This window comes from Gadus macrocephalus, chromosome 16 (assembly GCF_031168955.1).
Source record: "Gadus macrocephalus chromosome 16, ASM3116895v1".
NCBI classification, from domain to species: Eukaryota; Metazoa; Chordata; class Actinopteri; order Gadiformes; family Gadidae; genus Gadus; species Gadus macrocephalus.
Genome location: NC_082397.1, coordinates 2,421,072 through 2,436,031, shown reverse-complemented (window position 1 = coordinate 2,436,031; position 14,960 = coordinate 2,421,072). Strand labels below are relative to the sequence as shown.

The following is a 14,960-nucleotide window of genomic DNA, read 5'->3' as shown; positions in this document are numbered from 1 at the left end:
TACGAGATCTTTATGTCATAATTATGAGATAACTATCTTGTAATTAATGAAAAGATAAAGATCTCGTAATTATGAGATAATTATCTCGTAATTATGACATAAAGATCTCGTAATTATGACATAAAGATCCTGTAGTTATGAGATATTTTCACATGATTATGATTTTTGTCATAATTACGAGAACCAGATTTTTTTTTTTTGTGATGTGAATGCAATGCGCCGTAGTAAAGTAGTAATTTATTAAATAAATATTTTACTGTGTTAACGATCTTTATTCATTCATTGCGCCGCGGGCAAACTTACAGCTGTCTGCTGAAAACCAGCTGATCGTATTTTATTCCTGTAGGCATTCCACATTTCAGTTGCAAAATCTGCGGATGTCGTTGCAAAATATTCTGAATAAATAACAATAACATTTATCATGGTAGGCTTAATGCAATTATAGAGCCTTTCATTACCCTGTACAAAATAAATACGAAAAATACCCAATATATGTATTCCTTCTCTATAATGCACACTGAATGAAGAATATACATGTTGGGGGGTAAGATATTTTTTCGGACTGTACTTTCGAGCGCCGCTCCGCTGCCTCTCCTTCGCTCCCGGTCTCCCAAATGTCAGTCCTCGTGCTCCTTTTAAAGTGGCTCCTCGGCTTTCTCTGCCTCCGGCCAGGTGTCCCCCAATCTCACTGATTGGGGAGAGAGAGATGCTCTTCGTCGCCACTCAGTGGGTGGCGGCGGTATACGCCGTCAATCACCCCACCTCGGACCCGCCCGGGCCGAGGTTTAAGTGGCGGGATGCCACAACACATATCACTCAGTTGTCACGCTGTTGAACGCTGATTGGCTGTCATCACGCAAAATTCGCATCAAAGTAGTTTATAGTAACGTGGCTTCGCACCGATTCCATATACTTTAGTTTTTCCCTCACACTTCCTTAAGGGTAACTGCAGATTTTTTGTAGGTTGGTATATTTTCTTTGACATTACAAATTTCTATGTGCTTCATGCGTGCAGATTAACTGTTACGGATCTAGTGTGTTGTGTTTGTGTTGTGTTTGTGTTTTATTGTGTTCTCTCCCCAGATGACGTTTCTCCCCCCCCCATTCTGATTGCAACCCTGGCAATCAGGAAATGTAGTGCACCTGTGCTCATCTGAGGGCTATACAAGCTGGGAGCAAACAGCTGCACAGGGCCTTTTGTGCCATCAAGCAGTTGACAATTGTTTGTGTGTGGGAGCGCCGTTGTTGTAGTTCTGAGTAGTGGAGTATTTGGTTGGTTTGGAGTTAGTTCTTTTGATTTGTGCTTTCCTCTTTTGGGAAAGTGGTTCTTAGTTCTTTGGCCCATCAATAAACCTTTTTGCTTACCGTTACCTCTGTCCGTGTCTCCTCCTTGTCCCCCAGAACCTAGAAATATTCTTTGTTACTCCCCAGATCCCCCTGGATACTATTTGGGGTCGTAACATTAACCATCCATCATCAACAATTTAGTGTCGAGAATAATACTACCTCCTATCACTTTAATATGTAGAAGAGCTTTTGTCCAAACGCGATACAGAGACCTACAAAATGGTTTTGAGGAACCCTCTCATGACTTGCTCGTATCTTTACACTTTTCGGCTTACATTGTTTTTAATCCTTTAATTGCAGGCTGTAAACCAAAATTAAACCAATATATTTTGGCTGAATTGGAAATTTTGAAAGCTTTACATTATTATCCTTGTTTCAGCTTATCAATACATTGACAACTGGTCAACAACAGTATATTTTATTAATTTGAAGGTTTTGGCCTGATCCAACACAGGGCCGGCTCTAGTTATTTTGGTGCCCTAGCCTAGAGATTTGGATTCGTAAACTTTGTTGGAGCGCATTTCTCTCATGTACCTGAACATATTTCCACCTACAGAATCCATTAATTATGTTAAAAATAAGAAAAATCGAAAAGTAATAATAACTAACTGTACAGTCTGATCACCACTGGTTTCATTTTTAAATGACAATTATTTTGGTGATTGAGTGCATGCAGGTGAGCAGGAAGGCATCATGAGTGAGGGGCGCTGCCCTGTGAAAGACACAATTGTACCCTTGAATCGGCTAAACTAAGGTTGATCTTTCGTTATATTTTCCCCAGACTGATTGAATAGTGATTAAATAATGATCAAAAAGGTCTATTGTTGTGGCAGTACTCTCTGGCTTTGTCTCAGGCGCTCTCGTTGTCGTTTCGCTTGCTAGGGCACACTCTAAAAATCATTAGCAATTAGCACAAATGTAGAAGGGAAACAAAATCTAAATCAAGGACATGTAAGCTTGTTTTTTACACCTCTCCTTTTTGAGAAAAATTATAATGATGGATAAATGGCTTAAAGAGGTTAATCCCAAACCCAGAGAGGCAAAAGAAAACTGCACTGGTTCTACACATGAAGCCCGGGCTGCTGTGGGAGCAGCTCCTCAGGTCAGACTGGTATGATCACCAGTTCTGATGCTGCTGTAGCTCTACTGGTGCTGCCACCAGTATGGACAGTGATGACGAAGCAGCCAAAGACCCCCAGACCCCCGCCCCAGGGAAACACCAAATTGACAGGGAGGTTGGGGACTATAACAACAACTATATTACTATGGGGTTCACTTACACTGGGAGTGAGGACTTCCCTCAGCCTCAGTGTGTCAAATGTGCACAGGTGCTGTGTAATAACCGTTTGAAACCTTCTCTCAAGCAACGGTTTTGAGCTTTTTGAGCGTCAACTGAGGCAACTTTCTAACCCAAACAAATGTCTAACAGCCACAGATACCATTAGGAGGGCAGGGCTAGCATCTTACATGGTCAGTGATAGAGTGGCTAAATCAGGCAAGACTCAGGAAAAACTATACAATTTCACTTTCATTACAGCAAAGATGGGTCTGGATTATTTTATTTTGACCATATTGATCAGTTACATAACTGCAGCTGTAACATACATTAACTCACCTTCTGCACCTTCTGCCGGTGTTGCCCTGGAGGGAGCTGGAGGGCTGGATGTAGTGCTGGATGTTGGATGTCCTGCAGCCTGTGTTGCCCTGGAGGGAGCTGGAGGGCTGGATGTAGTGCTGGATGTTGGATGTCCTGCAGCCGGTGTTGCCCTGGAGGGAGCTGGAGGGCTGGATGTGGTGCTGGATGTTGGATGTCCTGCAGCCTGTGTTGCCCTGGAGGGAGCTGGAGGGCTGGATGTAGTGCTGGATGTTGCTTGACCTGCAGGCTGTTTTGAAACATACAGTTCATCCATTAAGACATTCTACTGCATATAAGGTAGCACTTTACAAATAAACTCCATATAATTTGACTTAGAATTACATTTAATTAGTAACAAGGTGTAATGTTCAACATTAATAACTAGAAAATGGATTTCCGTCAGGTGAGTGCAAAGTGAGGTTTAAATATCTTTTAATTAAGCCACACACAGTGAGTAAGTGAGTGTGTGTGTGGTAGGAACTTGGAAAAGTATGCTATTGACCTTATCCCTTCACATCCAGTTATATATTTCCAATTGATTCATTATTTTAGCGCCAATATAACAAGAAATACCGTAACTGTTTAAGCTCTACATTGTTTTTCTAGGTTAAAAATTGACATTTGGCTCTGCAACTTCTGAAATGGTTAGAAAAGTTGTTTACTTAAGGTATTTAAGGTTTTAAAAGTTGGATATTTAAAAAACTATAGTTATAAAACTAGTCACTCATGATTCCAAGCAAATATGAACATTTTACAATTGGAATGGAGTCTCCAGCCCAAATAATTTAGGAGGAGTAGAATTGGGAATAAACAGAGACCCCAAATAGTTGGCTGACCGTACATGCTCCAGAGAGAGGCGAGGTGAAGATGGGAGATCAGATGTCACTTCTGGTTTCTCCTCACTGTGCCAATCATCTAGAATTGCCATATAAAGGATCATCAGTCTTAAGATTCAAGCACCAAAACAATTCTAAATGTGTCCATTGGTTACCTTCTTCGATTGTAAAAATCAAAAAGGGGAAATGTTCGTTTATCACGGAGTCCTTGAGAAACAATTTGAAAGGAGGAAGCTTCCCGAAGCGTACTCTAAAAAAGCCCTTCAGTCCTAACACTGCAGTGGTGAATTCAAGATTCTGTGAACACACACACATTCATTTTCATTTGCATTGCAGGATTAATTATATGCAAACGAGAATCAAAATAAATATAAGCTTAATGGGAGCACAGTAATACCGTGGGTTCAATTTGTCCATCTGGCTCACAAGTGAGGCAGTAGAACTTCTCTTCCAGCCTACAGGTGAGATGTTTGTACGTTTCTGTAATCCTGGTGCCATTCTTCCTGGCCTTGAGCACCTGTTCTTCAATAGCCTGCACACACAGCAACCAGATTAACAAATGGTCAGAGATGGAGAGAGGGAGGGACAGTAAGAGGGAGGTATTAATATGTGCGATGACTTTCAAGATAGCAGATCACAGAAACAGACAGATGGAGGCTCAAGAGAGGATCTTCAACCGAGTGATGTATCCTAGCCTGTTACAGGCTAGCCCAGTCCAACCTATTTAAGTCTATCCCAGTTCAGCATAGCCTAGTCCAGTCCAGCTAAGTTTATCCCAGCTTGGTCTAGCACAACTTAGCAGCTAAGCTGAGCTAAGTCTTAGCTCATCTTAGCCTAGCCCAGTTTACTGTAGTCTGTCCATTTATCCATGAATCTGTTTATCAACACACAGGGACTCTCGTTCTATTACTTAATCGTTAACCATTGTTCTACGTCACCTTGATCTCAGAACTGCTGTTCGAGCCCAAATACACTTGGAGGATGAAGTATTTTTTGTTCAGCTCCTTGTAAATCAGCACCAACCCATGGTGCTTCCAATTCCATATGCTCAGAAAGCATCTCCGAATGCTGCTCAGAATGAGACCCAGGAGAGAGAGCGAGGACACGCGCCATTTAACATGGCTCGCCGTGAAGTCCACCGTCGACTCAATGTTGGGATGGCGTTCCTTTACATGCAGAACACTGAAGCTCAGCTCATGCAATGGTTCTGCTGAAACATGAACAATCCTTTATTCGAGCCCGTTGGGAAATGATAATAGCCAGTAAGTGGTTCCAGCGATGATTTTGTAATCGAGAATGTATTTGAAAAATAAGCAGGGCTATTGTTAAATGTGAAAACAAGAGGAATACTATACTGGGAGCCATGGAAAGTTCCATGGCAATAAATCAAATACTAGAAAAAAGGTATTCCGTTGCCTATTTGGTATCTTTAAATTTCTAAAGTCCAGAACGTTTTAGGAAAATAACGAATACTGAAATAATAGATACGTATATATTATATCGAGTTTCAAAAGTCAAGATGAGCTGAGTGAGTCAGCCCAAACCAAGAAATTACCAGAATGGTTGGTCAACAAAACACTGCCAAAGCTGCCATGCACTCAGAGATTCTTATAGTATTCAGCCTATGAATCCCCCCTCTTCACAGTCAGAGTATGTTCTTACCAGCAAGGCACAGAGAGTGTGGGAAATGGATAAACTTGAGCACAGATGGATCCTCCACATCCACATCATAAATCGATCCAGCAGGTCTCCAGGAGTCCCCGAGGAACTCAGAGAATTCAGACCAGGTCAGGACCGAGTAGCGGACCAGAGCCTGCTCCGACACTTCAAACACCAGACCTGTAGCCGAACACTCATAGGTCCCCTCGCCTTCCAGCTGTACCCTAACGCACACACACACACACACACACACACACACACACACACACACACACACACACACACACACACACACACACACACACACACACACACACACACCCATTACAATATAATCTGTTTGTGGTTGGGACCATGTTATTCTGATAACACCATGGGACTCACTCAAAGCTCCACTTAGAAATCTTCATTGGGGTAACCTTCTCATACTCAGGACTCTGTAAAAAAGCAGAAGCAAACAACAATAAAGAGCAATACTTGTCATTTCTTAACTTTAAGCTATTTATGTAATGTACAGTTAAAGTAAAGGAATACATTTTGTTGAAATTCACCTGCTGAGCTGCTTTACATTTTTCACAATGTGTCTTGAAGTGCATCTCCTCTGTCAGGATAAATAATAACTGTCAGTAACAAAACCGACAGCATGTCCAGTGTGAGAGTAATGTGGACATTAAGCCCTCCAATAACAGTTGGCCTCATGATACACTGGCAGGCAGCATTCCTGGTTCAGTGAACCTGGATATATTTCTTTAACCCCCAGTGAAATACTTCTGTTGTCAGATCACCTCGTCATTGAGACTCAAAGCTCAATGGTAGAGTGAAACTGCTCACCTTCATCAGCTTCATCAATCTCAGCACTGGCATCTGGCAAAAAGACAAAGCCGAAGAGAGATAAAGATGGAGCCATTGAGAAGCCTGGAGGTATGCAGCGTGTGAGAAGAATCAGAAGAACCACGACCATGACTCCATCAAAGACATGCTTGCTGTGTCTTCGGTGAGACTCGGCCCTGTGAACGGGTGATTAATCAAACTCTGAAATGTCTGAAAGCACTCGACCAATCATGGAGAGTTTAGTTGAAAGCTCAATTGATGGCTTATTTAAAAATCCAAAACATACCTGAGATTTTTTATTATTTTTTTGTTATTATTTAATAAATATCAAAAAATATTTCTTTCAGTTTTCTGCAGACATGAGAAACTCAGTACATTAAATTAACATGGCAAATTGTCTTTATCAAAGATAATTAACCACCCACCCTTCCCCCACCCCATGTTGGTGATGGGCACACACCTAAAAACACCCAACTTGCCCCCCCAAAAAAGTGTGTGTGGAGGGGGTGGGGGGGGGGTAGTACATGCCAACCCGGTATCACACAATTTCGTGCTCATGCGCACAAACGTTAATCTATTGAATCCCGTCCCAGAGCACGATTTTCCGACTTTATTCGTGCCACACAGAACGAAATGTAAACCAATGCATTTTGAATGGGAGCGTTTTTCAGACGAGAGAGAGAGAGAGTGTGCGCTGACAGTACAGTGCAACCTCTAGTTATATCTGTCAATATTTTCGATTTTTTAAGCAGACCTCCTCAAAAACTGAAACGAACGTGCTCCACCGAACACGTGTTTCTCAGACAATTAACTGCTCCACGAAACGAAACGAGAGAGAAAGAGAGAGAGAGGCTTTAGAAGGGGTGTGCGCAGATAGTACAGTGCAACCTCTAGTTATGTCAATATTTCAGATTTTTTAAGCAGACCTCCTCAAAAACTGGGGGGTGACAGGACAGCAGATTGATTCCTGACATGTTCTGAAAGACCATCAATAGAATTTGAATGCATACGATAATTGTAAAAAAACATGCTGTTCTTTGTCTGCTCTGCTGCTTGCCGCTTCTCGATGGAATGCCAAAATTATTCTGGGGTATCTGTGCTGCCAAGTTCCTACAAGTTACCAACCGGTGCATCCAGGGAAAAATGGCTGTGTCGAAAACACTTTTGATCATTAATTGCAAAATGCAAACTTGTGTATTTGGACCGCACCAGATGACGTATCACAAAGACCCAAGAACACAAAGACCCAAGAACACAAGTACCGAGAAGATCGCAGAAGGCCAAATGCATTTACAATCAACTTTAAAATGATTGTTCACAAGCGTGGGAAGGATAAAATACCCAATAGTGACAGACGACCAGAGGCGTCACTATAGGTAATGCAGTGCTACTGCTACTCAGTTGTCAGCCCTTTCCTACTCTATTTTCTATTGTGTGACCCCAATTTCCCTTTCTTGGGGAAAGACGTAACTATTGTGGTGCAAATCAGCGCTCCAGCTTTAGCAGTCACCAGAGGCGGGGTGGCCGTCGGGACCGGCCCACAATTGTGTAGCGGCCTGCGAAGTCAGTTGGACCGGCCCACAGTTGTGAGCGGCCGCGAGGCGTCTGCAAGCCGGCCCTGAGCATAATGTATGCCATGTCAAGACGCCGTGAAAATCCCAGAGATAAACAATTTATGTCTCAACAACATCCAACCAATATTTATACCACTTGCTTATTCTCTATTTCTCATTCATGGTTTTTTTTTATATTATTTTTTTTTACTTCATTTAATTCTTCATTATTCAGGAATTACAGAACTATCATGGCCATAAATAAATAATACGAACTACAGTTTACTTTAATTCGTTTGTCCTTGAATTGACGTAGAATGGAGCAAAGACTCCTGGGATTGGGAAATGCGTTTATCCAATCAACAGCTTGCAGGTGAAGCTCCATTTTCGGAAATGTAGGGGGATGTATGAGCGGCCCCACGTCTAATGGCATGACCCTAAAGACGCGTCAGTCAGAGAAGGGGAGCAAGTTCGTGGTTGCTTGCTTTTGCTTGTTGTGGCACTCATGGAAGGCAAGAAGAGAAAAGAGAAAGGAGGGGCTGAAAAGGCCAGAATTAAGAAGAAGCGGATGCTGGAGGGGGATGCAAGTGCTAAAAAATAACAGATTTATTCCGAAGTTAGGCATTAACGAGTTCCAGAGCTCCACCATTGACGTTATTGCTAGGCGGGAGCTAGCAAAAGCTGCTAGTCAAATGTGTATGTGCTGGCTGGTATATTTCAGACAGGGGACGATTCTCCCGGTGGCTATTAGTGCCCCACTCCGCCCCTGGCAGTCACTCAATCAGTCAATCAATCAGTCACTCAACGCAGCTGATCACTGAATCCGCTGAATTTCTGTTTTGGGGAATCTACGTTCAGCAGTGGGATAAACCATTTTTGTTCTTTCTGTAAGGGGTGACAGTGAGCTACAACTATTTTTGTCCATACGAAGTTCACGAAGTGCATGTTTAAAAAGGTATTTACGACATGATTTACTTGTAAACAAAACAAGACTTTTCATCCCAGGCTTTGAGGGCCCTCCCCCCATTGGGGCCCTGGGTACCCAGTCCACCCCCCCACTATGAAGCCTATGTGTGTGTGGGTGAAGTACGTTACCTTTCAATAACCGACGTGTCTCGACCCGTAGGTCCTTCAGTTTTTCCAGACCTCTCAGCAGGTCCTGTGCTGTGGCCTCTCCTGATGGTCTTCGGCGCTTCCACAACACCAACATCTTGTATTTCTGCGTGGCTACAGATCTATGTTTTGCCTTGATGTCGTCCAGATCTGTGATGCTCAGCTCCAGGTGGATGGCCGCCTGCGTCCACTCCTTTCCCAGTGTTTCGGCCACCTTCAGGAGCTGTTCATCGGTCAGACTCAGAGCTTGCCCTGCGAAATGGGTTTCATAGTCGCTGTCTGGAAAAAAGACAAAGACAATCCACATGTACCACTCAACCAAAATTTAGATATTACCATTTTACAAATGGGTGTGAGGGGTTAAGGTGAGGCTACAAACCTGGGGCCGTATTCACAAAGGATCTTAGGGCTAAAAGTAGGTCCTAACTGGCGAATTTAGGAGTAACTCCTAAAAATAATGGGCGTGTCACTCTTAAATTTAGGACTCCTAACTTTTTTCACTAAGAGCAATTCACAAAGTGTTTTAGGCCTAAAAGTAGCACCTAAGTCTAGGAGAGCTTAAAAGTCCTCAAGAGGACTCCTAACTCAGTAAGACCTATTCACAAATAATCGGAAAATGCCTGCGAGACGAAATGTTAGATTATTCAACTTGTTGTGGAGTTAATGCGCGATGCAATAACATCCCAGACTAACAGGAATAATCCGATTAGTCCCGAAATAAAATGTTTGGCCACACTACGTTATTTAGCAACAGGGGAAATGCAAATTTGCAATGCCGACGATTTAAAATTATTGCAACCATCAGTCAGCCGTGCCATAAACTTTCCTTTGGACATTCAACAATTACACAGGATCAAAGCCAACTTCATGGCAATTGCAGGTATGCCCGGTGTGGTCGGTGCTATTGACGGGACGCACATAAAAATAATTGCGCCATCAAAAGACGAGGATGTGTTCGTCAATAGGAAGAAAGTGCATTCCATCAACACGCAGGTTGTTTTTGATGCAAATTTTAACATAGCCTACTGGATGTTGTTGCAAAGTGGCCTGGATCTTCAGCTACCCATGATTCGCGCATTTTAATGGTGAGCGGTCTGAGGCAGCTTTTTGAGATGTACCAGTTGGGTGTCACTTGCTGGGTGACAGTGACTATCCATGCAAGACGTGGCTCTAGACACCCTACCTCAATCCACAACCGGGAGCACAGTTAAAGTATAATATGTCAGTGATTACGCAGATTACGCTTAGTCCTATGCCTAAAACACATCGTATTGGCTCTTTGACGCCTTTTATTTGTTGAATCCATATTTATTATTGTTTACTGATTTCTTCCATATATGCTAGAGCACACAAACATACACAAAATGTTGTGGAGAGAGGAATTGGGCAGATGAAACGTTGGTTTCATGTCCTCCACGGCGAAATACGCCTCACCCCAGAGAGGGCAAGCACAGTAATCACTGCATGTGCCATTCTACACAACCTCTGCAAGCGGAGGAACATTCCACAGCCAGACGATGATGATGATGATGATGAGTGGACAGGCATTTAGGGATCACTTTGAAAACACATTTTAGGTAAACACCTTGGCACAAATCAGTCAACACGTGGGTAGTTCATAACATTTATTTTCTTTTAAATTTTACGTATTTTTATTGTTTGCTTTCTCTCTCTCTTGAACGTGCAGGCTACAACGTCATTATCGTGGTCTGCACAAAATTGTCATCATGCCTGTATTCTGCTAACTGCACTATAACTACTTAATAGGAATTCATTTCTAGCCTAGGCTATTTCCTTGTTTTTCGGTGATTCAGTGGGCTCGTCTGAACAACCAATCACCGAACTGACCGCTTCTAAACTCGTGCACGAGAATTGACGTAATCCATAGCAACGGCGCGTCACTCTTAGTTCACTCTTTGTGATTTATCCTTAGTAAGAGTAGGTCTCAGCGGCTTTGTGAATTACTTTTAAGAAAAAACTCCTACGTAAAATGTTTTAGCGCGAGTTAGGAGCACTCCTAGCGGTAAGATAAAATGCTTTGTGAATACGGCCCCTGAACCAAACCTATAAAAGGTATCCTGTGACACTAGTATTAAAGGTTTTCTAACATAAATATGAGTTCCCCTAGCCTGCCCCAGTGGCTAACACTTGTGTTCGGTTTAAACGAGCACTAGGTGTTCTGCTCAAGCGCTCTGATTTGGAATGTGGTCCCATATGTCGTCATAAAGGATCTAAGCTCCTCCCCTTTCTCTGCCTTGCCCGCCCAGAGAATTTGGCCTGCCAATGAGACAAGACGTGTGAGAGCCACGTGTGTGTGTGTGATTAAACAAACTGTAACGCAAGTGTTGCTTTGGTATTATGGTATTATGGTGCATAACACGTCGGTTCTTTGACGTTGGCATGCTACGCGTGCGGTCAGCCCGGCCACCTCGCCCGCTACTGCCCTGGAGACCGGGATGTGCCGATGCCGTCGGCCTACGCGGACAGAGGGATGGGCCCGCCCTGTATGCTGGCGACCTGTTGGACGCAAGGACCGTCCGGGAGCCCGACCATTCCGGCGCGGGTCATGAACCGGGACACGCAGGCCGTACTGGACACTGGCAGCGGGGTCACCCTCCTCCGCCCCGACCTGGCGGGAGGACGGGAGGGGAGACCAATGGAGGAGCCGGAAGGACGGAAAGTTCGGCCCGACCAGGCCAGTTCGCCAGCGCCCAGCTACAAGACGAGGCCCTGAAGTATGCCTGGAGCCACATTGTGTCCCACGACGGAGAGACTCGGTGAGTCACCTGCCACACCCACACTTCAGCACTAGGGGGGGACTGTTGTACCGGGTAGCAGAAGGAGAGGGCGGAGTGAGGGAACAGTTGGTAGTGCCCCGAGCGTATGTTAGCGAGGTGCTTTATATGGCCCACACCCACCTCCTGGGAGCCCACCTGGGGATGGACCAAACCCGGGAACGGGTCCTGGCGAGGTTCTACTGGCCGGGGGTCAAGCGGGACGTAGAGCGTCACTGTCAGGGGTGCCCCGAGTGCCAGAGGGTCGCGCCTAGGGCCACAGTCAGGACCCCCCTCATCCCCATGCCGATCATCGAAACCCCCTTTGACCGTATAGCTCTAGACATTGTGGGGCCCCTGCCCAAGACCAGGATGTACCGGTCACCGGTACATCCTGGTACTAGTGGACTACGCCACCCCGTACCCCGAGGCTCAACCCCTGCGTGCAGCCACCGCGAAGGCGGTCGCCCGGGAACTCATGCTATTGTTTAGTCGGGTGGGGATAGCCAAGGAAGTTCAAACAGATCAGGGTTCATGCTCAATTACTCAGGCTCCTGCAGGTGAAGCAGCTCCGGACGTCAGTCTACCACCCCCAAACGGATGGCCTGGTACTTTTAACAAAACCCTGAAGCAGATGTTAAAAAAGGCCATGGACCTGGACGGCAAGAACTGGGACCAGCTGCTACCACACGTCCTGTTCGCCGTATGGGAGGTGCCCTAGGCGTAGGGATGGGAATCGAGAACCGGTTCTTGTTCAGAACCGGTGCCGAGTCAACCGATTCCTTGGAATCATGAGCAAGCCTGCTTAGCAATTCCACTTATCGGTTCTGGCAAATGCGTCATGACGTCACACACACGCTGCTTTGTTTTGGTTCAGAACGCAGCAAACATGGCACCGCTGAGGAAGTAACGCTCTGAAGCTTGGTTGTATTTCACGCGAATAGACGACAATATTGCCACTTGCAACAATTGTAACGTTTCCATTTCATCAAAAGGGAGAACTACGGCCAATGTGCTGAAACATTTGGCTACACAGAATTAGGGGTGGGAATTTATAAGTTTTTATCAATATCAATGCCATTGTCGATTCTGCCTATCGATGCAATTCCTTATCAATTCTCTTACCGATTCCTGAGTAGTTCATTGAGTGGCAAAAAAAGAGTTCTACAGTCTTCTGCACCAAAAGTAACCATTTTAACCAACCAACCTGACGCAGTCTATTCATACGCCGGTAAACAAACCCCGAGAAGCCCAATCCCTACGAGAGCTCCCCGCGCTACGGCCATCCGGAGGCGCACAGAGCTTTTGGCCGTGATATTATTATAAAATTATATTATATTATATACTATCATATAAAGAGCTCCGGGAGTCGCAAACGGCAACAATCACTTTCTCCTCCATGCTGCAGTTCACCCCGGACAGCACTGCACTGAGTTGGCCGGTTGAACGCTGATTGGCTGTAACGTTACACATGTCACTCAGTGGCCAGGCTGTTGAACGCCGATTGGCTGTCATCACGCGAATGTCGCGTCAAAGTTTAAATATCTTTAAAGATTGCGGGGAACATAGGACCCTTTTCCCAGAAAAGGGTCCTATATTCCCCGCTTTTCCCAAAAAGGGTCCCATGCTCCCCTGTATGTATGGCTACAGGGGTACATAGGACCCTTTTTGGGAAAAACGGGGAACATAGGACCTTTTTTTTAAAAAAAGGGTCCTATGTTCCCCGAGCGGGGAACATAGAACCCGGGGAACATAGGACCCGGGGAACTTAGGACCCGGGGAATTTAGGGATGACCCCCTTAATTCCATGCTTGGTAGACAAATGCTTTAGCATGTTGCTGGTGTTTGCACCCTTACACGAAATGATAGCATTGCACTGATTACATACGGCAGAATTTTCATTGCGTTTGGTGAAATGGAGCCAGACTTGCGATCGCTTCCTACTCTCCACGATGCTGCCTTGTTGTTCGAAGGTTGTCGGCGCGCGCAGGGTCGTCGCAAATTTTTTGCGTAAACCGGAAAACGTGGTGCGGAATCGTTAAGAAGAATCGATAACGTTGGAGGCGTACGATTCCAATGGAATTGGTTAGTTGGAACCGGTTCTGAGTAGGAACCGGTTCCCGATTACCACCCCTACACAGAATGCAATTAATTTGCAGGAATGTCACGTGTTTGATACACTACTACTGTAAACGACGCAAGTGAATCAAGCAGCACAAAAATTGTTAATTAGCCAAAGTTGTTAGTTGTGTTCTTATCATTACAGAAGACTTATTTATTTTGATTAGGTCAGTTGAATTTTGTTACAAATTGAATGCAAATAAGCACTGTTAGTATTCCAAAAGGCACAAGCTCTTACTTGACTGTTTTCAGTCTGTGTTTTTAGTTTTAGGGCACAGCATGATGGCATTTGGGCTTAAAAAGCCACACATATATTTTTTTGTCTGGACCAATTGATGTGAAAATGTACAATTTCCCAATACTAGACGCACTGCTGATCAGATATTAAAGAGATTTAATACAAACAAACACATTTGTACTTATTTTCTCACCCAATGAGAACCGATAAGAGAATCGATAAGGAATCGGATCGATAACCAGAATCGGAATCGGAATCATGAAATTCTTATCAATTCCCATCCCTACCAAGGCGTCTACCGGATTCTCGCCATTCAAGGTATCCTGGACATAGCCAAGGAGGCCTAGGAAAGCCAGCCGTCCCCCCACCGCACCACCCTGGACCACGTGGAGCAGGTGAGGGACCGCATGGCCCAGGTGTGGCCCATCGTCCGGGAACACCTCCGGCAAGCCCAGCAGGCCCAGGCGAGGGTCTACAACCGGGGAGCCCAGTTGCGAACCTTTCAGCCCGGAGACCGGGTACTGGTCCTGGTCCCCACAGCAGAGTGCAAATTCGCAAAAAGTGGCAGGGACCGTATGAGGTAGTGGAACGGGTGGGTGACGTAAACTACCATATTAGACAACCAGGGAGAAGGAAGCCTACCCAGGTGTACCACGTCAATATCCTGAAGCAGTGGAGAGGGGGAGGGGGACCCCCTGACCCTGCCCCCCTAGCGCTGGCGGCCCAACGCAAGATCCCGGAGGTTCCGGTGGGGGAGGACCTCAGCCCGGCAGCACCGGGACGTATTCTCCGAGCTGCCGGGGAGGACCACGATCGCCCGGCTTGACATCCGGACGGCACCGGGAGTGAAAG

At 45.1% G+C, this 14,960-nt stretch overlaps 1 protein-coding gene across 1 annotated transcript in view; it reads right to left on the bottom strand.

Annotated features, from left to right (window-relative positions):
* The window catches only part of LOC132475106 (uncharacterized), a 444,510-nt gene that overhangs the window by 40,243 nt on the left and 389,307 nt on the right, over positions 1 to 14,960 (bottom strand). Inside the window, exons 52-60 of the mRNA XM_060076081.1 lie at positions 6,310 to 6,342; positions 6,030 to 6,079; positions 5,863 to 5,915; positions 5,482 to 5,702; positions 4,758 to 5,026; positions 4,217 to 4,351; positions 3,975 to 4,116; positions 3,825 to 3,898; positions 2,972 to 3,230 (exon numbers count right to left, since the gene is read on the bottom strand). Coding sequence (XP_059932064.1) covers positions 2,972 to 3,230; positions 3,825 to 3,898; positions 3,975 to 4,116; positions 4,217 to 4,351; positions 4,758 to 5,026; positions 5,482 to 5,702; positions 5,863 to 5,915; positions 6,030 to 6,079; positions 6,310 to 6,342 — 1,236 coding nt within the window. The remainder of the gene's footprint in view (positions 1 to 2,971; positions 3,231 to 3,824; positions 3,899 to 3,974; positions 4,117 to 4,216; positions 4,352 to 4,757; positions 5,027 to 5,481; positions 5,703 to 5,862; positions 5,916 to 6,029; positions 6,080 to 6,309; positions 6,343 to 14,960) is intronic.